The sequence below is a fragment of the Perissodus microlepis genome, chromosome 10 (genome assembly GCF_051167445.1).
Source record: "Perissodus microlepis isolate ML-2025 ecotype Zambia chromosome 10, ASM5116744v1, whole genome shotgun sequence".
Taxonomy (NCBI): domain Eukaryota; kingdom Metazoa; phylum Chordata; class Actinopteri; order Cichliformes; family Cichlidae; genus Perissodus; species Perissodus microlepis.
Genome location: NC_140470.1, coordinates 28,160,174 through 28,185,424, shown reverse-complemented (window position 1 = coordinate 28,185,424; position 25,251 = coordinate 28,160,174). Strand labels below are relative to the sequence as shown.

General features: G+C 40.9%; 1 protein-coding gene across 3 annotated transcripts in view; it reads left to right on the top strand.

The window, feature by feature from the left end:
- The first annotated feature begins 312 nt into the window (after window positions 1-312).
- doc2b (double C2-like domains, beta) overlaps window positions 313-25,251 on the top strand; it is a 183,287-nt gene continuing 158,348 nt past the window's right edge. Inside the window, exon 1 of one of the 3 annotated variants that reach the window (XM_084940913.1) lies at window positions 313-1,027. In XM_084940913.1, the coding sequence (XP_084797039.1) occupies window positions 697-1,027 (331 nt within the window). In that variant the 5' untranslated portion in view covers window positions 313-696. The remainder of the gene's footprint in view (window positions 1,028-25,251) is intronic. The other 2 variants (XM_084940914.1, XM_084940915.1) reach the window with 2 other exon arrangements.

Genomic DNA, 25,251 nt, shown 5'->3' with positions numbered 1-25,251 from the left:
TTTTCAGCACAAAAGCATCCTGGAAGGGATTCACAGAGCGTCAATTCATGCCTCATTGTCCAGGTTATCACAGCACGTGACGCGCACAGACACACACGCACGCACGCCCACGCGCTCAAGGAGACACAAATTCACATGCGTCTGGCATGGCTGTGGATTGTCCCTCCCACTGACAGATGGATGGGGTTAATATCATAATTAAGCACCTCGGCCGACGGTTCCTGTTTACTGCTTGGTTGCTAGGCAGTGACATCAGCTGATCCCTCCCTCCTTCCTCTCTAATCCCTTCCCTCTCCCTCACAGTCCCTCTCTCTCTTTCACACACACACCACTCTTATGCTCTCTCTCTCTCTGATAGGCAGCGCAGACGTGGGCAGAGTGTGGGGGTATAGGAAGAGGAGAGAGCGGGAGGGTAGGTAGTAGTGTGTGTGAGGCTGTCAGACAGCATGGTCTGGGTCTGAGGACAGCACTGGAAGACAAAACAGCCGCCTACTGAACTCCATGTAGACCAGAGTGGTGCCATCCACAGATCACCTGGACCTGTCTACTCATCAGCACCCACCCAAGACAACACCTGCCTCTTCTAGAGAAGTAAGCGGAGTAGGACCAGGGAGGTGGGTCTGTTTATATTCTTTTTCTTTTATTATTTTCTCAGTTTTTTGGTTTTTGGAGTTGGCTCCTGGCTGGACCGCATGCATGACACAACGCAAAGGCGAGAAACCCACCATCAGCATCCAGGAGCACATGGCCATTGACGTGTGCCCTGGCCCCATCCAGCCCATCAAGCAGATCTCTGACTACTTTCCCCGGTACCCACGGGGCCTTCCCCCTGCTCTGCCCCACGTTGGGCCCCTCCGCTCTGCCCTCTCCACCTCCTCAGCTTCTGCCTCCACGACTGCTGCTGCTGAGAGTGACCGCCCCAATGAGGATAACCCAGACCGGGCTCTTGCCGGAGCCTCCGCCTCCTTACAGGCCACCAAAAAGGACGAGGAGCCTGATGTGGAGGGATACGACTCAGATGACTCCAGTGAGTGATGATTTCCCCACTTGTCTCCATGCCACTGTTTACCACGGTGTTTCCTAACATTTCTACGCGTGTGTGTGTGTGTATCCCTTTCAGCTCTTTCTCTCTGCCTTTCTCTTATTACTGCATCTCCATTTTTGCCACCGGTTGCCAGGCATCCCTCCAGCCTTGTGGCTTTGTGGCTTTATCTGTCACCTTTCTCTTCTCTCAGCTCCCCCGTCCATCTCTTTCTATCTCCAGTCGCCTGGCGTATGTGCGCATGCTAACTCTTTGCCTCTCAGTCGACAGACAGCCAACTGTTGCTGCTGCAAAGAATACCGCTCCCCCTCCTTCTCCACCTCTTCAGCTCTCCTCCAACTGAAAGGATGTGTGATGTTATTGAAGTGAATGATTGCAGTCGTTGTGTGTGTTCCTCTTCCCAGCGTCTACAGGGTACCTGATCTATACTGTCGATCAGTCTCACCAGACTGCGTTTTCTCGGCTCCTTGATGAAGCCTCAAATTAGACGCAGTTTTGAGCTCAGTGGGCTGCATCTGTAAAGCCCATCCACATTTTATACTGACTAGTGGCAAGACGGCCACAAAGTTCCTTTCATGTGACTGTATTGTCCATTCGTTGGTCTGTTTTGTGTTAGTTTCTAAAGCTTGAAGATATGTGCGTGTCTGTGCGTGCATGTATGTGTGTGTGTGTTTGCATATCTCTCTCCATCACAGAGGGGAGGCTCCTTTTGAGAAAGCTTTTTGCCGAATGTCATTTCTTTTAATCTAACAGCTTTGAGTGGCCGATAATAATAGGAATTAATATGCAGCACTGCTATTGCAAGTGACAGAGACAGAGCAAGATTCCAGCATCCTGCAAAAACCATTTTCACTCACAGCATAGATCTTGATGAGAAGATAACGTGACAGTCTTCACAACTCGAGTAAATGTACTGCCAAAATAAAAGCTGTTGCTACCTTCTTCTTTTTTTAAAGTAACCTCTGGATCCGCCTGATTAATCAGTGAGACAGCAATGGTAGCTTTTTTTCCTTTTTTCTGTTATTGGTAGTGAACTTGGCCTGCCTCGCATCACTCTGAATTACACGTTGCTCTCGCAGCGCACAAAAACAGAACAAACGCTTCCCGGTTGGTTTTTGTCTGACTCTAACAACACACGGAGGTTTGTGTCCTTTGCACAAGAGACTTCTGATTGCAGGTTAATGTGTGACAGCAGTGTAGCTTCTGTGAGAGTTAATCCATGCAGAGCAGCATGCAAGGGGGGGCTTAGGCCAGCTCTAATCCAGAACTGGACAGGAGTAGGAGAGTGGTGTAAGAGGGGGGGTTGGTAGAGAGCAGGGTAGGCAGATGTTGGTCAATGAACTCTGCCAGGCAACCAGAATTTCACTCAGTGTGCAAAAATAGATGGAGGAAGACATTCTTCAAATCTATGAAGGATGGCTTCATTAGAAAAAGAAATGACTCCTGACATGTTTTCCTTTCTTTAGCCATCACCACCTAGAGTTTTAAGATGTTTTGTGTGGGAATTCATAAACTGCAAAGCGACTCTTATCTTTACATGCTTGTGAAAACTGCTGTTTATGTAGCTTTTCAAACTGCTTTTGTTTTTAGATATTGAAAACTGGTTGTGGCTCCTTATACACATAATAAAATACTTTGTCTTTGCACATTGCTACAAATTCTACCTCAATTTTGTGCTTGCTCAGTCCAATAAGTTAGCAGCAGAAGCAGAAGTGCAGCATGATTATATGACCGCAAGTGTTAGAACCACGGGAAACTGCCTTCTGATTGATTTGGTGTAGCTAATTTAGCACTTACTGCTATTTTAAGTGAATACTTTACCAGGAAACTGACGTTGTAGGGATTTGAAGGAGCGAATAGCTCAATAGGCAAACCTTAGAGGACTTACTAGGTTGACTGAAAGCATCTGAAGACACTTTTCTGTCTGTGGAGTCCACAAGGTGGGGCTATATCGGCCAATTTCAGTCATTTTGTGAAAGAGGCAGTATGAGGATTGTACCTGCTTTGCATTTGCACAGGGACTGGACTGCGGAGGTGTGTAAGAGTAGGCAGCGTTTCAACGTCTCTATAAGGTGCTTTTAATTGCTTCTAGTGTAAAAATGCAACACAAAGAATGCCTTGTGTGACTGTTTGAAAGTGTGCACCATTATATCCGACTTTACGGCTCATCATCCAGAAACTTGAAAGACTTGATAAAGTTAGTGTGGAAAGAGATTAGAGAAGCAGCGGAATGCAGGGCGAGCAGATATGTCACCGAGCTTTTCACTCCTTAAGCAAACGCTGTGTGATCCTGGGCAGTCCCAGAGAAAGATGACCAACTGTGACAATGTCTTTGCTCGTGGCTCTAACACTGCGGTCCCGCGTTACACCGTGAGAGAGCTTCAAAGTTAGCCGTTCCAACGGTCTTGTGATGTAAGATAGCCTGGAACAATATTCTAACAGTGTTAAATTTAGGAGGGCTTTCGCACAGTGTTGTTACAGCTATGACCTGTTAAGCAACCATTAACAATGCAGCATGAAATGACTTGAAGATCATTGAGTCTTTATGTAAGATCAGAAATATATAAAGTCTATATAAAGTTATATAAGGTCAGAAAAGTGAAGCCAGTGCCAAAGTGCTTTAAACTTGCATTTTTCCAGCAGCGAATGAGTCTTCTGGTGGTCAGAAGAAATCAGATTTTTAAAATAAATCTATGAGAAAATGACCCTGTGGTGAGTTTTTGGTCTCTGCCACCAGTTTCTCGTCTTGTTTAAAGCAAGAAAATGCTCATTTTATGAACTAAGAGTGCATAATGGGTTAAACAGAAGATAAAGAAGTGTATGCTTTAGTGCTTTGCTATGATATTAATATACAGCGTCCATTGGTTTCTCACTAAGGTCCACTCATCGCTCACCCCACTCAGTGTCAAAACACCAAGATGGGGATCTCAAAAATGCTTCTTTCAAGACTTCAAAACATAACTTTATAAATCAAGTATGTAATATGTGGCTTCACCTGCAGTCCTTAAAAAAAGTAATTGTACTGATTCATTAATACTGATAATAACTGCTGCTTTTACTGCCTGCAGATTGTGCAGCGATCCCTTCATGAAAGCAACCATAGTCGGTGTACAGTGTTGCACACTTAACTTTTGAACTGTTAAGAGTATTTGTAGATCACTCCATGTAACTGATACTTGATAGGATGCATATACTTAAAATAGTGAATCTGCAAAATATGGAAGTATGTGTACAAACTGGTCATGATTACCTTTACCACCTAAACGAAAGATCCACCCGCTCGGACCCGCTCAAATCCTCATATCCAAAGATGTTCTGCTCAAGGCTTCAGAACAAGACTTTGAATCCAGTGAGTGAAGTTTATCGAGTTACATCCATCTTTGATATACAGTCAGTGGAAAACCTGTGCCACTGAAAAACCAACAAAAAGCACAATATACGGGGGTAAAATGAAACAAGAGTCCAAAATGCAAGAAAATGTAGTTGTGATGTGTCAACAGAAGCCTGGCTTCTCCGATGTGTTTTCCAGCTGTTATTATGACCTAGCATCAACTCATAAGACTACTGAACTCTCCATCTGTAATGCCTTTGAAGTAAGACCATTCAGAATGAATTCATTTTGGAAGTCGATGAATAAAATGTGATACATCTAAGACTTACCGGAGTCTCACAGATTATCTATGCGACTCTGAAAAACAGATGCAACCCTTACAACATCTGGACTGAATGTGTGTTAGTTTTAATCTCTAATGCTTCTCGGTGACATTTGCATTCATTTTTTCCTCCAGAACAGTTGCTGTCCAATCTGTCCGAGATGCATGAAAAAGCTGCGGTGTGTTTGCTCTGTGCAACAGGTGGCGTGTTGCGGCATGCGTGTTACTGCAAGTTTATCAAAGAGGACTGGGTGCACGGTTCTAATCATGTCAGCTGAGGATTGGTCACACTGCAGGTTTATTCAAACATCAAACCCCAGCTTCCTTCCACCCTCCCTCCTAATAGGGCAATTAGACCCAAACATCTGCCGGTGTATAGTCTTAATGATTTTGCAATCACCTGAAGAGTCATCAGTGATGCACGATAATTACAATGTCAGCTCCACTTTGAAAAAAGAAAAAGAAAAAAGAGAAAGGCCAAACAAGGAAGGAGTATGAAAAGTATAAAGTATGTTGAATGCGTTATCCAAAGTATGAGTCATCTGTATGCTTGTCACCAGCCTCTAATGAACGTAGGCACTAAAATATATAATTAAGAAATGAATAACAAGTAGCTGTTTGGGTCTGATGCAATGTCTTAAATAATCCCAAGCTGCTTCTTCTGCTGCTGCTGCTGCCATGGGAGTTTCAAAGGAGATAAAGAAGCATAATACTGCTGCAGCGGCTCACAATCTGCTTTTAGAAATTGCGTCATGGGTTCTGTATAGTGTATAGAAAAAGACACACCAAAACACTGCAACAGTACAGGTGATGAATGCATGTGCTGTCTGGCTCTGATCTGCTGTTGCGTATGAAAGTTAATTCCGAGGTGACATTTTCAAACATGGAAAAAGATGACCCCATACTGGGATGCCTGCAGCAGCTCCAGTGATGATTCATATTGGAAATAACTCAGCAGGTTTTGGTGTCAATTTCAGAATCGCCGTTTTGGTGTTGTCAGTCACAGCCACAAGACAAATTACAGTTTACTGCAGCCGCGTGTGTTTTGGATTAAGATGAAAAACTGACTTTTTTTTCCATGTCTGGCAGCAAAAGCTACTGTAAATGCTCTTCACGAACTTGTGGCATTATGCTATAGGAAAGCATTTTGCTGGATATTAATTTTCTAGTCAAGTCAAGGCCTGTGCAAAGAAAATGAAAGGACATTCATAAAAGCGAATGTGAATCTCAAAAATGTTAATCAACGTGCAATGACAAATAAGCCCTTGAACACCGTATAAGCATCATGGATTGATGTGCATCGCTGTGGATGGATTTTTGCTTTAAGCTACCCTGCTACCCTCATTTGTTTGTGTTGAAAGACTTACTGAAGGACAGCTGTACCCAGGCTATATAATAAAAGCTATCTATAAAAGCAGCGAACATATTATCTTTGCAGACCTAACAGCTTCTACTAGCTTATAGGAATAAAACTAATTAAAATCTACTTTCTCCTGTGTTGTCTGCTTTGCTTATGTGTGTTTCCTGCCTTATTCCATCTTGGGTGGTGGCTGACATTTTATCGCACCTGTTGCGAGGCTGATCTGATAACGCTTGGACTCATACATATGAAGCGCGCACTGAGGTAAAGTAATTTCTCCCTCCTGGCAGTGAAGCGAGCACCGCTGTGATCCAAATGAAAACGCTGCTTTACTTTGAGTTTGTTCGTCTAGAAGTTGGAACTTTTGCTCTGCTGCTGCACAAAATTCAAGCCTCTCTCTTTCTCTTTGCTGTTTGTAATTTAAAAGAGCCAGTGCTGCCCCAAATTGGCTCTTCATTGTCCTGCGGGACTTGATCCAGTATCTGCATGGTTCCTCTTGGGGGTGGGTGGAGCAGCGTGGCTTTGTTCTCCCTTATGAACCAAATCACACAGGGACCTCTCAATCCTTGCTAAGAACCTGCTGGCTAATCTGCATAACGGCAACATTTTCTGATTCGCTGTGACTCAACCTTGATTTTAATTGAAACGGAAAAGTGCATCACCCACCAAGGGTCCCCTGCAAAAGGGGGGGAGGGGGTAATCAAAAGCATTTGAACATCCGGATCCTTGCCACATTAATTAATGATTGTTCGTAGTGAGAGCCATGTCCCTGTCAGAGCCCAAAGAAGTGACCCACATTGGAGAGCTTGTGTTTCTGAGAGATAAGCTTCCAAGCCTTGCTATGTGTTGATGAAACTAACACGGGGTGGCCGGGGGCGCTGGGCGGGGTCGGGTCCACAGTGTCTGCACACACAGGTCTCCCCCGAGATGTCTTGCTCTGGCAGTGCAGTGCTGTCTGCTGTTGTCTCCTCAGACAAGTTTTGAGCTACAGCATTTGCTTGTAGTTGTCAGACGGTGAAGAGACGCTGTCGGAGCAGAAGAGAAGAGTCTAAAACAGGACAGTAACGCACCAGAAGAAGCAAATCTCTAAGTGTATTTAATGTTTTGTTGCAGCGAATGTGGAATTAATTTCTTTTTTATTTATGTATGTGACAGAATTAGCACAAACTGTGTGTTTCCGTAACAGATTGCAGCAGTTCAGGTGTTGGAGCTACTGATATCAAAGGTGCCGAGGATCGAGCTTGAGGACTGTGGTGGTCCACTGACTTGCACAGGGCACTTCTCTGCTTTGTTGAATTTGATCTCTTAATTGTAACTCAACCACCTCAACCTGTCTCCAAATAATCGTGGTCTGACTCTGGCTGACTGCAGTCACCCTCAGACAGATTGGCAAAGGTGTGTAAATAACTGTGGATTTTTATTTATAAAAGCAGTCATTCTTTGCCGATGAGTGCAACTGATCTGTGAAGCATCTCTTTGCAATCTGGGACTCGACTCAACCGGTTGCCAACTGGCTGTATTCTATAAAAACAAAGTTACCAAATCCCTGTGCCACTGTGCGAGTAAATCGCCCTCCTTCAACAACTCTTTCCTATTGGGTCCTGGTCTTGACTTTGAATGTAAACCTTTGTGTGTATGTATAGTAACAGATCTGCAATTTTTGTTGATTTATCACAGTTGATCAGCATTTTATCTTAAAGAGTTACCGTGTTATTGCCAGCTTGACCCTAGTAGACCACAGTCTGACTCTGTCTTATTGCCATTTCGTTGTTATCTTGACTCACAAAAGTCGGTGTGACGATGACTGTGAATGTTTGCACACCTATTTCCTGTCTTTGACTGTATTAAAGGAACCCTAATTTGCAAAATTAGCATCGTGTTGCCAAAAAAAAAGAAGCTAAGACCATAAAATCATCCAGAAAAAGTGTACTATGATCACCAATTAAATAAGAAAGACAGCTTTTTAACTCATAGACTTTTATATAGTCCCTTTTTTTTGTTTGAATTTATTTTATTTTGTATTTTGTAATTAGAGTCGCCCCCTTACAAGCTTTAATACAAGCTTTAGACTTTTTAAACTTGCCATGTTCATCTTTTACATACAGTCTGGTTTCAGTGTAATATAACATCTGCGTGTGGTCAAACGTTTACATCAAAGTCTGTATCAAAACTTATCAGTGTTAAACAAATTAAAACTATACTATTAATTCAGCAGCGCCTTTCATGCAGGATTTAACATGAGTTTCCTTTTTAAAGTTCAGCAGTACTCTGGGGCTCTGCCACGTCGTGCCTTGTAGTTAATTAAAACAATTTTAAGACCGATTCTAAAACAAACTGGGAGACTGAATAACGAGGCTAAAACTGAGGTAATTTTCTTTTTAAAGCCTACAGAACCTTCTCAGGGGCCCAGTGAGAGCACACAAAACTCTGCTAAAGCCAGAAAAATAAATGGCAGCACAGTTATCAGGTAGGAGAGTTGAGATGAAGTTATTTCCCTATGCACCATTCCAATTTGCATTCAGATGATGAGGATTACTCAAATATTTGTTGTCTTTTATGAGTAGTATAAGTGCAAAAGTTTGCAAGCTCAGTCAGAGAATAAGTTAAGGAGATTTACTGGCAATGCGGCATATTGTAGAGTGACACGTAAGCTAACGAGGATTCTACCAAATTCAATAAAGAACCATTTTTAAACACACCGAGTAACAATTTTCCAAAGTTGCTGCTATTTGGCGGGCAGTTCAACAGCAATGTTTAAATGCTTCTGGTATTTAGCCAGTGAGATAATCACCTAAAAACTCTGCGTGGTACTTTAAGGATGAGTGCAAGGGAGGCCTTGAGCCATCTGTTGCCTCTCTTAGACCAAAAGCCATTTCCAAACCTTTGATAAACACAGGGCTGCCGCAATCCACTTGAAAACATCCCCTGAGCCTCATAATGCTCAGTTCAATGTAAAGAGTGAGTTCAGCACTGCCATGCCCTGCACACCAGAATCCTATTAAGAGTCTATCTGCAAGCTGTCATGCAGTAGTAATGACTCACTGTAGTGTTCCATGTTTTCCTGTGACTAACCCAGCACTAACAAAGCAGGCCAGATTGTCAGCCTGGTCACATTATGGGTTATTATTACTGGTGCTGTCTCTCAACAGGAGCCACTGAGTGTTTTAAGTTAGCAGCAGCCCCGCTTCATCAGATATAAATTCTGCTCTGCCCTCCCTTCATCCCAGTAAGCACATTATGTAATGATAATGCCGCTATTACACAGATACATTTGGCTTCTGGGGCTGTCATCAATAGGGAGAAATGCTGTTTGGCTTTACTTTGCCACACTTCACATGCACGTATTGAGGATGTGTGTGCTCATTGCTGGTGATGCACAGGCTTTTTAAAAGCTTCAGCTTTTTAAAAAGCTGAATCCACCTGTGTTTAAACCCCACAGAGAGGGGCTAAGAGTAGTACTTCATCCTCCTCCACTGAGAAGCCAAAGACCCACTCCATTTGCCGAAATTAAATCCTGGTGTCTGATCACTTCCCTGCCCACACAATGTGATGAATCAAAACATAACTAACTTAACCACAACTTTATTGAGTGGGCACTCGGTAAGCTCAGTTCACCGATAGCCTTCCATCTCTTTAGGATCCTTTGGTGTGTGCAGTTTAATGAGGCAACATAAGGGATAACTGGAGATGAAAGTTCAAAGCTTTCAACTTGTTACTTCTGACTGCCACGCGAAATTAAGGGTGAAGTTACACAGTGCACTTGTTGATTATATTTACATGCCTGCCTTATTCCATCTTGCCCATATTTAGATACAAAAAAAAGAGTTTCCATTATAAGTGCTGAAGAGTAGCTTGGCTTTGGAATTACATCCCCTATGTTAAAAATAAGACTGAATACAATTAGCTGCTGATTTTTAAGCTGACTTTATTGGCTATATTATTGAACTCCAGCTGGTTTCAATTCCTGTAGCTATGGCCATGTCTGTTCCTGTTCAATAAGCTGCGGTGAGACCGCCAAGAGCTAGCAAAGGGTGGAAAAAGTTAGCAGCTAGCAGGTGAAAAACAACAAGCATTCCACTTTGCATTGCATTGGTCAGCAACAAGCATGGCACATCATCAACATCAGAAATGTAGTGTTATGTGTTGACAAGCTGTAGATTTACATGTTACAGTTTACACAGGGTACTGCATGAGAGTGAATGAACTGAGGTATCTAAACTGAGATACAGTAATTGCACGTGATTTGTCACAACCCGGCTCATAAACTGCAACAAAACAGAGGGAGACTCAACGAGTAACTCTATGCAACATAATAGATAATGATAATGTGTTTCTCAGCGTGCATGGATCTGTGGCAGTGTGTGCAGAAAGCAAAACTTTGGAACACATGCTAAGCTAAGCTAAGCTAAGGTAAGATGATCCAATTCAGTAAGCTGGTTTCCAAATCAGGACAGTGATCAGAAGAGAACAGCTAGCTAAAGAAGAGAGCTTTATAACCAGACTCACTGGGCCTAGGTGTAGCTCAAACAGCAAATTACTTCCCATGCATATCAAAGCATAGCAAAAACCACAACACAAAACCAAAATAGAGAAAACTAGTGCCCTAGGTCATCACAGTGTTTAGCTGCTTTAAAGTTCTTCTTTCTCTAGTGGCCAAGTGTAGTCAGCGCAAGGTACAGTTTTAATGTTCTTTTATGTTGTATCTGCATAAATATTTGGACATTATATGTATTTTTGACAATATAGTTTACTTTCACCTGTAGGGGCTACTACAAGAACTGCAGTACAGACACAAATCGATGGCTTTTAAATGTAGTTGCTGCCGCTTGACTGAAGCTGAAATTATACTTTTCATGTCTGTGTAACTGTGATTTATTACTACGCATATGAAGACACACTCAGTGCAGTAAAAACATACTGATAAATACCAAACATGTCCCTATCTGTTAGGGAGTTTGAAATGACACATAGTGTACATTACATAAGTGCTAATGACCCTACCAGATGTCTACGAAGTCCTACCTAACCTCCGCTTATTCCTACCACATGCTTTAGTTTTAAATAGCTCAAAAATCAAATCAAATGAAAAAACCTCACACTTTCAGTGTGTTTACTGGGACGACTCCAGATTCCATAACAGTGATAAGGAACTGCACATGTCCCTGGAAGACATGGTTTTCAATGCCCTAAATACTTGTAGTTAATTGGTCATCTGATCTTAAGGTTCTTTTTCCAGTTGTTCCAACACTTGACCTCTACTGTAACATCTACTGCTGTATTATTTCTCTACTACACACACACACAAAAACCCACAACGTGTTTTTGTTTCCTCAGTGGACTGAAGCTTGCAGAGCCAAACACTTTCAACCCTCTTTCTTGGCTAAAGAGGCTTCACTTCTGTCCTCTGACTTCTTCTAGTTACTCTCTGAGAAGATGCTGAACTCGTGTTTTTCAACCAGGTTTCTGCATCCCACCTCAGAAGGATCAATAAAAGGTCTCTGCCCTGCTGCTTTTGACTCCTGGAAGCGGCATCTTTCTGTATTTCACTCTTGTCCTCTCTTGTCCCGTAGGGGAGAACTCAATGAGTTGTACAATACAGCTCTGCTTAGACAGACCACAATGTCAGGCCTTAGAGAGGAGTGCTGGACAGAGTACGGTTGCTGAGCTCACCTGGATTAATACCAGCGAGGCAGGAGGATTTCCTTTTGTATCTGTATTGTGTGATTTCTTCATTGTCAGCTAAAGTGGATTTGATTTCCTTGGAGTGGGCGATGTCAGTCTTGCCAAGTGGTTTCCAGAAAACTGTAATCTTAAAGATTATGTATGTAATCTCTGATTATACTGTATTATAGTTACAAGGAATTTACATTTTCTAATACATGCAATACATTTTGATTTTGAATAGGAAGAAAACGTAAAGTGATTTGCTAATGTCACAGAGTCATCAAACAAGAAAGGTTTATTTATTTGGGAACATGCCAGTTCTTAGAAAATACTGCTGATATTGACTTCTGATTTTGAAGTCCCATGATTTGCCTTTTGCGAGATACTTTATGTTTTGAATGAATCTGAGGAGTTTGGGCATCAGTTCTAATGATTTACTGAATTTGAAAGAACATTACCCCATGATAAGAAAACTTTAGAGAACTATATTCACAATGTTTGCATGTGACCATAAATATTTCTAGCTTTTTGTAGGTATTTTGGATTTCAGTCAGCTGAGAAACACAGGCTGTATGTAAAAGGTGGGCACTGATTTATGGATCATTACTTTGAAGCTTATGTGATCATACATGGACGAGGGTAATCATCTTAGTTATCAGGCAGAGCTACCTTAGTTTGAAAGATAGATTGTTTGGATGACAGACACAAATACTTCTTTTTTGATCCCTTGTTCTCTGTTTGGGTCATAGTTTGTTTGTTCCTAGATTTTCATGTATCCTAGGCTTTTGATTCTTAGTCACCGTTAGTATTAGAGTTAATTTTTTCCCTCATTCTTTCCTGTCTATTTTAATAAGTTCATTCAAGTGACCCCCACCCCCCGTCCCCTCACAGACCGACACCACCACCATGTTAATGTTGCTGATTACAATTACCTATGTTTTGTTACCCTCCCGTGTCCAGTTCCCTGATTACCCTTTTGTGCGTAAACAGTGCCGTCTTCCCCTCTCGCTCTGTCTCAGTGTCTGTTTATTGAATAAAGAGAATTTAGTTTACATTTTCACTGCGGACTCTCTCTTTCGTCTGAACGAGTCTGCATTTAATAATCTTAGAATTCACTCAAAGAAAAAAATCAACTTCTCAGATGGTCTGTTGTTAAATGCACAACACATAACTGCATTAAAATCTTCTAAATGGAACAAAGACGACAGAGACTCAAATTCGCTGAGGTAGCATTTGGCAGACAGCTAGTGCTGGGAACCACTTTGGCTGAAATCCACTGAGGTCAACCAAATTATATAACTTTGTAGAAAATATGTTTATTTCTGTTGTTGTTGGTCATTTTCACATGGGAGTCTGACTTGCTTTGTGAGACTAGCCTCGAGTAGCCACTCACAATTTTTTTGCACATCCACTTCAGCCCTACAGGTTGCAAAACAGTGTTGTGAAGTTCATAATTGATAGGTTCATCCTCTCGAGAGTATACTACTGCTTTCTGTTCCTGTTAAGTGTATTCATCTCAGCTCACAGGGATTAAATATTTGACTATGGAACTCTGTTACTTTCAGTTGTTCTGTTTGCTTGATTTGTATTCTGGTGTGAACTTTATCAGCTTGAATATGGATAGAAGTCCATAACAAGCAGCTCCGCACTGCCGCTCACTGCTCATTCTGTAACTCCGAAGTGTCTGCAGCAGTGTTGCATTTCTGTATGTGATGTTTCAAGACCAGTATTGTAAGCTGGTGTACTACTTTCTAATGCATTAGGATGTGCATTCAGTTTCAATCTGCACCATGAAACCTTCTAGTTGTATTGTTATTTATTTCTTTGTGTTTTGTGTGTCTGTCAGCATTGTGTTGCTCCATTAAAAATTGTATTCATTAGTATCACGCAATTAATTTGAACTAATTTTCACACATTTCTTTATCTAAATTTGACTATCTTGTACTTTTCTTCATTTTCATGAGAATCCAAAAGATGGCGGTGGAAAGTATAGGCAGTCAGACGAGGCTGTGCTCATCATTAGTGCCGTAGCTGCCTCATTTGCATTACAAGCTAGCAAATGAGTCCTCAGATTTGTTGGTGCTGCAGTGTGAGGGACTCTTTAAACTACTTCTACAGGTCTCTGAGATACTTCAGTTTCTTGGTTATTAACCCTGTTCTTTGCTTTAATAAATACTGACAGTCTTGCTCCAGTTTTATTTATGATGAAGCCTGATGAAGGTGCTCATCAGGCTCACATCCTCAGTGCTGCCTTGGGAAGACCACCTAAACCCTAAAATATCCTGTACAGCATTCGTGACAGTTTTGAGGCATCATTTGAAGCTAAACTTCAATGCTTTTTGCTGTTAAAGATGACCACGGGGAATCCCTTCCTCAGATGAAGCCAGGTGCTGTTGAGCTCTCTTTTCTTCATACCTGATTGTGCTGGCTGTGATAAAAAATGGATGGTTCTGCCTAAAACTATTGTTCTCCATCCAAGTGAGCGGGTAAATCTGTCAATACAGAATGAGTCATAGTTTAACAAGAATGCGGCTGAAGAAAAAAAGCTTGTCAGAGCAAGCAGTAAGGGTTTTCAGAGAAACATAAACCCTGACCTCCGGCATCTGTGCAGTAAAGATTCTCTTTCTGATGACCCATGGATGGAAAATATGTTGCCTGTGAATGTAATCCTGGCAGCAAGTGGTTTTTCTCCATATCAAAGATGCATTTCCATTTTCTAAACAGCTAGGTGCGGACTCAACAAGTGAAAATTTAACTGGATTTTAGCCTTTGGCTGTTTGCCAGTTAGATATATTTCAGGCCTCTAATCAAGAGAAAATTGCTCAATGGGATATTGGTGAATGGCTGAAATTAGGTTGAATTAAAGTCTTTTGTAGCTTGAAAAGGCAACTGTTTAACCTTTCATCTAAATTTAGACTAAAAGGATGTCTTTTTAAAGGCTGTGAGTGGATGAACAAATTTAGCCTGGAAAACAACATCTGTGGATGTTTGGTGTGTGGGGGTGTGCGTATATGTGTCTTACAATTTTCAGGGTGAATGAGTGGGTCAGTTTTTACCAAAATGGTTCATGTGACAAACAGTTTAGGAAGCAGTGGGTAATGTTACTTTCTACTGCATTTTATAAGATTTGGAGGTGTATTTTGCAACTGTAGGCTAACTGAGTAAATATACTTGCCACCACTTCTCAAAAGTAAACTTGAACATAAGGAGGGGGACACGCCTGCAGCACTTTGCTCATCTCAACTCGATTAGCATTTGTTCTCATCCCACCAGGTAGAAATCTGAGTGTTACTGAGCAGAGCAGCAGAACAAAAATCCCACACAGGGCTCCAAAGAATATATCGGGGAGCTACATCATCGCACCATTTCCAAGAACCGATGCAGTGATTTTCAAAGGTTTGCCTCCCTGCAGGTTCTTATCTTTCTGTGTGTGTTCTGACTCACGTTGTCTCTGCAAGTGTCTTTTTAATTGTTTTAGTTTTAAATCTGCAGTTTATATTACTCACCCACAAACTAAATCTGTCTGCAGAAAGTACTTTATAGTGATCGCTGATCACAAGAGCTTTCAAACTCTGTATTCTGCCTGTTTATTATTTATTTAGTTTTTTCAGGGAGAGTGGGTTGCTCCTGGACTTCTATCTAAAAGTGAAATAATTTTTAGGCTAAGAAATTTGTCTTCACACACTACTTTTTTAAAAAATATCTCATGAAATACGCCAAAGAGGGATTGGGAATATTGCCCCATCCTGTAGGCGGGTAAACTAAGAGCTAAAAATATATCCAGTATATGTATACAAAATGAAGCAAAATTAAGGACACTTGGCCGCAGCTTTGGAAGCATCTTAGCGAGTCTGATTACTGCACAAATGTTGCTCTGCAAATTCCCATTATCGCTTATGTAAACCTCTTCATTTAATAGAGTGAGATTAGAGAATTGTGTAATATGGCGTATGTTTTAGATTGACGTAACCGAGGGATTTCTTTTACTTACCAAGGTAGTCCAGCTCTCGGAAGCTCTGTCAATAAAAACAATAAAATCTACACGTACAAAAAAAGTAATATTCATGTCAAGTGCATGGTACAGCGTTACACATAGACCTCAAAGCTGGCAGCACATGAATTAGTAGAGAAATGAAGTTCTTTCATCTTCTAATTTACCCACCCTGCTCTCTCAAAGTCAGATGCTTCTCACAGAGAGACTCTCAAATGCAGATGAAGACCACTTGGTGATGCAGTGGGCTTCAAGATATAACTTGGGCACGTAGCCCATATCAACCAGCTGATATTCAACGCAAATCAGACTGGTTTTATCTACTGTGCTCCGATGAGAGAGAAGCGGTCGATTGTTAGAATACGAGGTGTGATAAATAAAGTGCGCTGCTTGGGTGAATCATACATGAATCCTCACTCAGCAGGGTAAAAGTACCGAATCGACTCTTCACTGACCAAATGTGCTTCGTAAACTGACAGCTACTCTGCTGCTTTATGCTTAATATTCCTAGAGTTACTTCCTTCTTTGACTGTTGCACTATGTTTACTTCCAGTTCATGTCCCAAGTTCCCCACAAATGTCCCGAGGAAGAAAACTAGCAGCAGATGGCCTGCTGACAGCAACAGCATTTTGTGAATAAGGAAATCTTTTCCCATACCAAAACATGCCAAAGAGCCTGTGTGAAAATGAGTCTGGCTTTAGCAGTTTTCCTGCTTTGTTCCTTTTGTTATGTCACTGATTTCTCGCCTGAACTACCAATCAGAAAGCCGTCTGTCCCTGACTTCAGTATAGGATTGCAGCAACAACACACAGCAGGGAGTGTTTCCAGTTGTGGTTTGGAAAAATATGCTGGTATGTCAATTGCAATATGTTTGGGCATATAAAAAAATAACGAAGTTCAGTAACTGTGTTTCTATGAATTCTGGTTGCCTCATAGATGAATTACCGTAGCCATTAACCAACAACTGTTTATTAAGAATGGGTATAATCTCTGTTTGATTGTATAATAATCTGTGGGAAAACTATTATTTCTCACTTGATTTGTGCCTTAATAAATATTTCCCCAGTTAATTCATGGTCTCAGTCACTAAAGTAGTCACAACATTATTCATTTTGTAAATTATGGTCACATTTAGCATAATTAAATGAAACTCTCTAACATACCCATACATATTTGTTCAATTACAAAACCTTCATCAGGTGTATGGACTCCACATATTTATGTAATCATAAGCGAAGGAGTACTGAGATAAGTCTGACTAATGAAGATTGTAAGTACATTTGTTGTGTCTAAATACTATAAATGTACACAGCATAGTGATTCTTTAAATTAAACAATCAAGATGTGATTGAAGTGAAGACTTATGCTTCAATTTAAGAAATGGACATTTTTATGCACAGCACCGAACAAAGTTTCCTCCCTTGAGATTCTCTGCCTGCGCGTTGCTGCAGCCACCTTCAGCTGCTGCTTGTTTGTGGATCTCTCTGCCCTCAGTGCTGTCTTCTGTAACTGAAAAGCATGCTCTATTGGGCTCAGATCAGGTGACTGACTTGGCTGTTGAAGAATATGCTATTTCCTTGCCTAGAGAAACTCTTGTGTTGCTTTTGCAGTATGCTTTGGGTCATTTTTCATTTGCATCATGCACAGAATCACATCTGTAATGTCTGGGTTTAAAAACTGGAATGGTGAAGATTAAAATGCCAAATTCAAGTATTCCATAAGCCAGTGGATGACCTCGGGGTTTCTTCAGTGTCTACCACACAATGTAATGCTGACAGTATTTTTTTTCTTTGTTTATGTAATGGTTAATCTAATCCATGAGCAAGCTGTTGAATTAAGTTTATCATTCTAAAATATAATTATTGTTGTTATCCAATAATTGTCCTCCATTATTATTTTTTGATTAAGATGCTAATTTAGTTATTTATTTCCATTCCTGAACAGAAAAACTAATTTCACTGGACGAATGTTGTGCTTGATTAATTTCTGACTTCTCAGTAAAGTCGGCCCAGATTTGGGTATATATATAAAAAAAAAGAATTCAGTTTATTTGCCTAATAAATAACACATTTTTTAGTTAGTGGTCAAATAAATTTGTTGAGCGCTGCACATCCATCTTTTATACCTGCTCATTGGCTTTAACCAGCCTAAATCCACTTGATGGATATCATATCATAAAATCATCAACCCAACTTTGAGGGAACTGTCATATGCAATAATAATCATATTCTCTAATAGTTTCTTTGAAAATATTGAGAAGCACTTGCCTTCAGCCTTGCTGATATTAGCTGCATAGAGTAACTTTTTCTTTTTCTTTTTTTGGAGAAAAGCCGGTTACTGCTGATGTCATTAACTAGTAGTTTTAAAGGTCATACGAGTAAATGAAACTGCATGGAAACCTGTCAAACACAAAGACCAAGGAGCTGTGATGAAAAGAGGCTGTGAAATGTGGTTACATGCATTTCATTATAAAGGCGACTTTTTCTATCAACAAGCTGATAGAAAACGGAAGTCTTGCAGTCTGTTCAAAGATTCAAGCTGCTTTGCTGTATAGCTCTGTTGTCAAAAATCATTTTATCAGCTTTCATCAAAGTCAACTCCCCCCACTCTCCTCTCCACTAGACCCCCACCTCTCTCTTCACTGTGCCTGTAGAGATTGTGGTCTCTCTGAAAAAGCTCCATTTGTATAGATCTGAGTGCAGTTTGATCGGATCCTGCTGGCTCTAATGAGTCGGCAAGACCTCAGTAAGCTGGCCCTTGAGAGATGCATTTACACACAATACCAAATAAGGTCCAAAAGTAGCGTGATGGTGCCATGCTGCTGTTTGACAGGGGTTTCAGGTTATTTTGTAGGTTTCAGTCTCACTTTTATTCACCTCTCGCCGCAGCAGGCATGTGCAGCTTTTTTGCATTGGTAAACAAAAATGCTGAATGCTACGCTTGCAAACAAAACCAGCTATCAAAAAATAAATAAATAAATAACAAGGTGTAGATGGTATTAAAAACTGATTTTGGCTGCTTTCTGCATTTTAAGAGGGATCCCGTTAAAGGCCGGGATAGAGACACAAAAAGATTTCCTCAGTCTCTCTGAAGATGGATTGTTTATACTCTGTGTTCTCTAAAACGCCTCAATGACCTTTATGTTTGCTTTGACTCAGGAATTGAAGTATTGGGTAAAGGGTCTACATTAAATCCTCCGGTATTCTAGCAAGCCCGCTTATTCAAATGTGCAACCAAACCTCATAACATAGTTGTCTCACTTTGGAAGGCTTGCTGGTACGGGCTGAGTAAAACCTCCTACAGGCTGTATGACATTTAGAATCAAAGCAAACTCACTTGGCAGCAGCAAACCAGGGCTCTTCTTTGTTGGATTGTTAGAACGTTAGATTGATTGCTTGGTAAAGTAAGTCATTTTATTCCATTGTGATGCATATTCAACAAAGGGCCACGCTGACACTGATTGTTTAGATATTTCTAAAACTGTAGATGTGATTTATGACCATTTAAGATGAAACGGAATCTTTTGTAAATTTGTAACAAATTTACTGTTAATAATTACTTTCGACACTACTGGTGTAAACATGTCACACTGACATACTGATGTCATGTCATCCAAGACGATGTTGTTCACATAGGCCAGAGATCGGCTGGCAACCAGCTGGTGCCCACCAGTCGCTAGGGACAAAAGTGTATTCTCTGACTGGTTGGTGAGTGTTTGCTGGCAGTTGCTATTGTCTAAATTCATTGCTAAATCAGTTGCTAAAGACTGGTTCTTTGGTGTGTTCCAGTATCCATATTGATAAAATATATCTGAACTGCAGTGTTGCTGCTTTTTTTCTTTGTGAAATTTTATTTCTGAAAAGTTATTTATGGATTTTTCTGACTGGAAAGAAAATTTTTTTTTTATCCAAATTGAGCACTTTAAAAAAACTGGAAAATGTTAGTCACTAAGTATAAGAGACGTGTCCTCATCACCAGGCAAAAAAATTCAGTTAAAAAAGACAAAGAAAACCGTGGCTCATCATCCAAATAGTAAATTTTAAAGTTAATTTACCTTTATCGCAATGAACCAAACTCACGGATGCTTTCAAATCTTTCTCAGCTACAATTAGAATCTGAAGTGAAAGAAATGAAACACAGCAATCACATCACACAGAGCTGGATGGTCTTTAAAAAAAAAAATTAATTATTTTTTTGGAGCTAAAGTTGTAACAATGAGTGATCTTTGGCATCCTGATAACAACCCCTCAGGCACAAATACTGTCAAGTCAGCATAATTTTACTGTATCTGCACTTTTATCTGCATTCAGAACGTGTGTGTGTGTGTGTGTGTGTGTGTACCTGTTTATACATCTTGGTGGGGATCAAAAAATTGGAATGTTCCTATACTTGTGGGGACCAACAATTACTTATTAGGACAAAAGTGCCTGTCCTCACAAGTTTGAAGGCATTACTGCGACTCAAAATGTGGTTTTAGTGTCAGGGTTACAATTAGTTTATGGTTAGGTTTAGGCTAAAGGTTAGGGTTAGGCATTAGGCATTCATTTTTGATGGTTAGGGTTAGGGTAAGTTGCTTGGGAAAGTAATATGTCAATTCAATGTCCTCACTAAGATAACAAAACGAGAATGTGTGTGTGTGTTTCAATCCAGCTTTGCATCCATGAAAGTCTAACATAAAGTTATAGGTTTACACCAGAATATTGGCAGCACAATAATAATAATAATAATAAGTGACCCCTTTCATCTTACCCATTTCAAGTACTTTAGCATGTCAATTGCAGTTTTTTTTTTTCAAAGACTTTGAATGCGACTTTAAGGGTCTTTAAACTGCTGCTGTGGTTTTACTCTAGTTGGGCTTATTAGCTCACTAACCTTTATACTGTTAACTACAGCGCCAGGAGGGAAAGCAGAAGGGGGATACTGCTGTTACACTGCATCGGCAATGTACATAACATTTAGATTACTGTTACACTGAGACCTGGGCATAGCTACACATTGTTTTGGGTAATTACATTAACTTGGCATCTGTAACCATCACACACAAACACACACATTGTCATTACAAAATTCCTGTGAGTGGGCAAATTCTGAACTTTAAAAGGAGTTTTGGGAGTTCAGATCTGGATTTTAAGACTAATGCTCCCAATTTTGAGGAGGCACCCCTACCATTTCTCCTTCTTTTGCTCTTAGTGTACATTTAACTCATTTACTTTTCCAATAAAGAATAATTATTGAATAACTATTTTCCTCCAGGCATGCTGGTTTCCTGTCACAGTCCAAAGAGATGCCCCTTCCAACCTTAAGTTGTAATCTTAGTAACTTGCTTAAAAAAGGCCATTTAAAATCAAAAATTTTTGAAATGGCCTTTTTTATTTGCTAATTCTTTTAAAACCTTACCATCAATTTAACCTTTTAGATTCATAATAGCAGAGTTTTCTGGAAGTAAAACGTTACTGACAGCCTGGAAAACGTTTCCTGTTTGCATCTATGTAGCAAGCAGTAAATGATTTCTTTAAAAAGAGTAAAGCTTACGATGCAAAAACCGCACTATAAAGTGGCACCGACATGACAGAAGATGTACGGAGGGAGGCAGGGGATGGGGTGTAACTCTGAAAACAAATATCTTCTAGCATCGAGGCAGTCTCTCTTCAATCAGGAACATGAAAAAAAACCCAAGTGGCGTTTCACATTATGCAGCTGACTCGTCTTGCTTGAATGCACTCCATGATGGAGCCCAGCCTCTAAATGCTTTTGCAGGGTTCGTGTGTGTGTGAATGTCTCAGGCTGTGGCATTGTCATGCTTTTATTGCTGCGTTTGCTGTGTTTATTTCATGGTTTTTTATCAATGAATCTCCCAGCCTGTGTTTTCTGTCATTACTAGTGCACAGTTTATGGCTGATATGCTCTGGGTGGTTTGATTTTTCAAGCAGAAACTACACATTCTAAAACTATAGCCAATCTGCTCTTGGGTGGGCCTCTAACATTTTAGCTTTGTTTTTGGGATTGATATCCCAGGAAGACAGTGAACATTATGAAAGGGAGACAGAAGAGCACAGGGAGGAGGAGGAGGAGGCCATGCGGTGTGGTTGATGCCTGAACAGGCTCGGTATGTCGTGTTTACATCCCCTCAGGCATCAGGATGCACTCTGAGTTTAAAAACACGACCTGTACTTCCCTCTAGAAGTCTGACCACAGATCATTTCAAGGGTCGGATAATGTCCCAGAGTTCTGACATCACATAGCCTGAAGCTACGTTTGACCCTCAAAGAAGCACTGCATGAATAATGGCCAGTGCTTAATAAAGCACATATTCTCTACGTTTCACATTTTGATTATGTAGATGTGAGACTTGGTTTGTTCCACCACTACTGGAGGGATTGGCACACACTTGTATTTGTTTTTTCTAGGAATAAATCCTGTGTATTCAGGATTTCCCTCAAGCAACACAAGTTTTCATTGATCAAGCAGAATGTGTCACAAACTGCTGACAGATTAATGCACAATTATACATCTGTCCCCCACAACATTAAAGCTATCTGCCTTATACTGTGTGCAGCTCTGATGGATCATGGTGGTTACGCACGGGCGCATTTAGTTTTGGATCTGCACAGCTGTAAGGTTAGGGCTGTGCTTCTTTCTGAGCTGTTCTTGCAACGTGGCAGGGCGCATTACTGCTGGAGGAGACTCTTGCCACTGGGGAGTGCCATTTGCTATTGAGCTTGGGTTAAGAAAAAGTTTGGGTAAACAATACATGCAGAGAAGAGCCACTAGGATGAGGGATGTTCCGGTCTCTATTCAGATTACACGGCTGACATGATAAAGGACACATGTGCTATGAATGAACTCATTTTCCCATTGAGTAAATATTCAATTCAGTTTTATTTAAACAGCACCAAATCACAACAACAGTCGCCTCAAGGTGCTTTATATTGTAAAGTAGACCCTACAATAATACATACAGAGAAAAACCCAACAATCATATGACCCCCTATGAGCAAGCACTTTGGCGACAGTAGGAAGGAAAAACTCCCTTTTAACAGGAAGAAACCTCCGGCAGAACCAGGCTCAGGGAGGGGTGGGGCCATCTGCTGCGACCGGTTGGGGAGAGAGAAGGAAGACAGGATAAAGACATGCTGTGGAAGAGAGACAGAGATTAATAGCAGGTACGATTCAATGCAGAGAGGTCTATTAACACACAGTGAGTGAGAAAGGTGACTGGAAAGGAAAAACTCAATGCATCATGGGAATCCCCGGCAGCCTACGTCTATTGCAGCATAACTAAGGGAGGATTCAGGGTCACCTGGTCCAGCCCTAACTATATGCTTTAGCAAAAAGGAAAGTAGAGATAGTGTCTGTCTCCCGAATGCAAACTGGAAGCTGGTTCCGCAGAAGAGGGGCCTGAAGGGGGCTTTATATGTACAAATATAGTACATATAAATGTGAGCTAAAGTTTGTTTTTATTGTTTTCATCTTATTTCTGTTATTTCCGCCCAGCTTTGGGTTTTAGAAATGATTCATCCATAGATCTGCATCTCTTTTTGATCCATGTGTGTGTGTTGGCTTCTGTAAACGTGAGGAACCAATCAGAAATGCAGGACAGTGCCTCAATATGTGGGACGTGAGGAAGAAGGGTATAAAATGCTGTGCAGTTACAAGTAAATTTTGACACCTAGTCGCCCTACCTGAACAGCAGGGCCTACAGTTTTCAAGAAGAATATGACATCGTAGCAAGATGATCATTCACTCCACCTGTCAGAGGTTTCAAAAGAAAATTCAAGTAAATTCACACAACAAGAGAGGCACGGCGTATTGGGAGCACTGGGACGTTTCCCAGTGGGAACTTTGACAGGTGATATTATGTCAAACAGAAGTGAGTTGGCAGATCTGTCAGAATCAGAATGATGTTCCTGCCACAGCGTTCTTGGTGGACGAGAACAAAAAAAGAGAGATGTGCACATGCAGCCTCTGTCTCTCTTTGCCTCTTGGCAAGGAAGTATTTTCCAAATATAATTGGAAATAACCACAAAAATGCCAAAGAAATAAATTTATACTGTTGTAATTTGTGCCAGTTTTACTGAGTGTGTGAATCTTTTTTGACATTTTGCGCTTGGATATAGAAATACTGATTTTATAGTTTGTACCCGATCTGTGTCTCAGTCTCTGTGTCAGTGTCACACCTTGTAAATCTATGAGCTGAGCCTTAACAGGTGATAACCCAAAACCAACCCCGTGCTAATACTTTGGGGAAAAATCAAAGTGTACTCTTGTAATGTGTCAGTTAGATAAAATATTTCTTTGTTCCCTGATTTCCAAGAACAATTTAATAAACACAAAAATGACATTTTCTGATAGACTAGGTTTAGGGTTTGTGTGAACATTCGTGATTCTGGCTGTTTTTTGTTTGTTTGTTTGTTTGTTTTTGTAACCACATGGACTTGGACTTGCAGGAAAGACACATTGCCAGCCAAATATGCAGAACAGGTGGCACACTAAAAATGTATAACTGAAGGTATTACTCGGCAGGTCTCCAGCCTTCCATGTCCGCATCTGCAATGGAGTGTAACTGAGGCACTCGACCTAAGAGGGTTAAAAAGCTTAAAGGTATTGGCAATAATGTTGATATCACATAATATTGTCGCCAGAGTCTCGGTGAACACACTCAGACTGACAGACCAAAATGTTCTTATGAATGAGTGGACAGTCGTTAATGATTTAATCAACAGCTGAATTTATGTAGGAGCTCACACTGTTTAAACAGGATCTCAGTGGATATTTGTTCTTGGCTGGTGAAGGACTTCAGGAGATTTAATAAAAAGGCAATGAGCAGAGTCTGTTCCTTCCCTTGTTGTATTCAGCGCTTGCCCCGAGGCACAAGCTTAGTAGCTGCCAAACCAGCAAATTACAAATCACTGCTTTCACGTGAAATCCTTGCAGCTCAGAGAACCTCTACCGCTCAGAAGCCTATACTTTAGATTATAGCGAGAACACTTCAAAAGCAGACACATGCACAGACACAAATTTGCTTTACTGTGATCCCAGCAAATAGGAGAAGTCATTATCAGAGAGACGTCACAACGAAGAGTACGAGGATGAGAGTGAAGCTACAAAGAATTGAATGTGACTGCCAAAATAAAAAAAAAAGAAACTCACAAATTCAATCACTTCTTGAGCTTTGAATCTCCGCCCCATATACAGCGTCTGCAGTAGTGCACATCATTTCATGCACACTACCCACCAGACATCACAAGGTTTTAAATAAAGTTCACTGAGTTTGAACGACGATTCACCATGTGACACGTGGCAGCTCTTCTGCTATAATTTTGTTCGTATTGCATTATATTTCTTCACGTCAATGTAGGGGTGACGTGGGGCTCAAGTGGTCCCCGGGCCCCCTGTTGAGACCCCTCTTCCAGAAGAAAGTCTTGCCGCCAGACAGCCATGATGGAAAATGCCTCAGGGTAGTTATTTGTGCAGCTATTTTGAAGCTCCTACCTAAATGTGAGTGAATAATCACTTCATCTTTGATGGTCACTGGAATTAC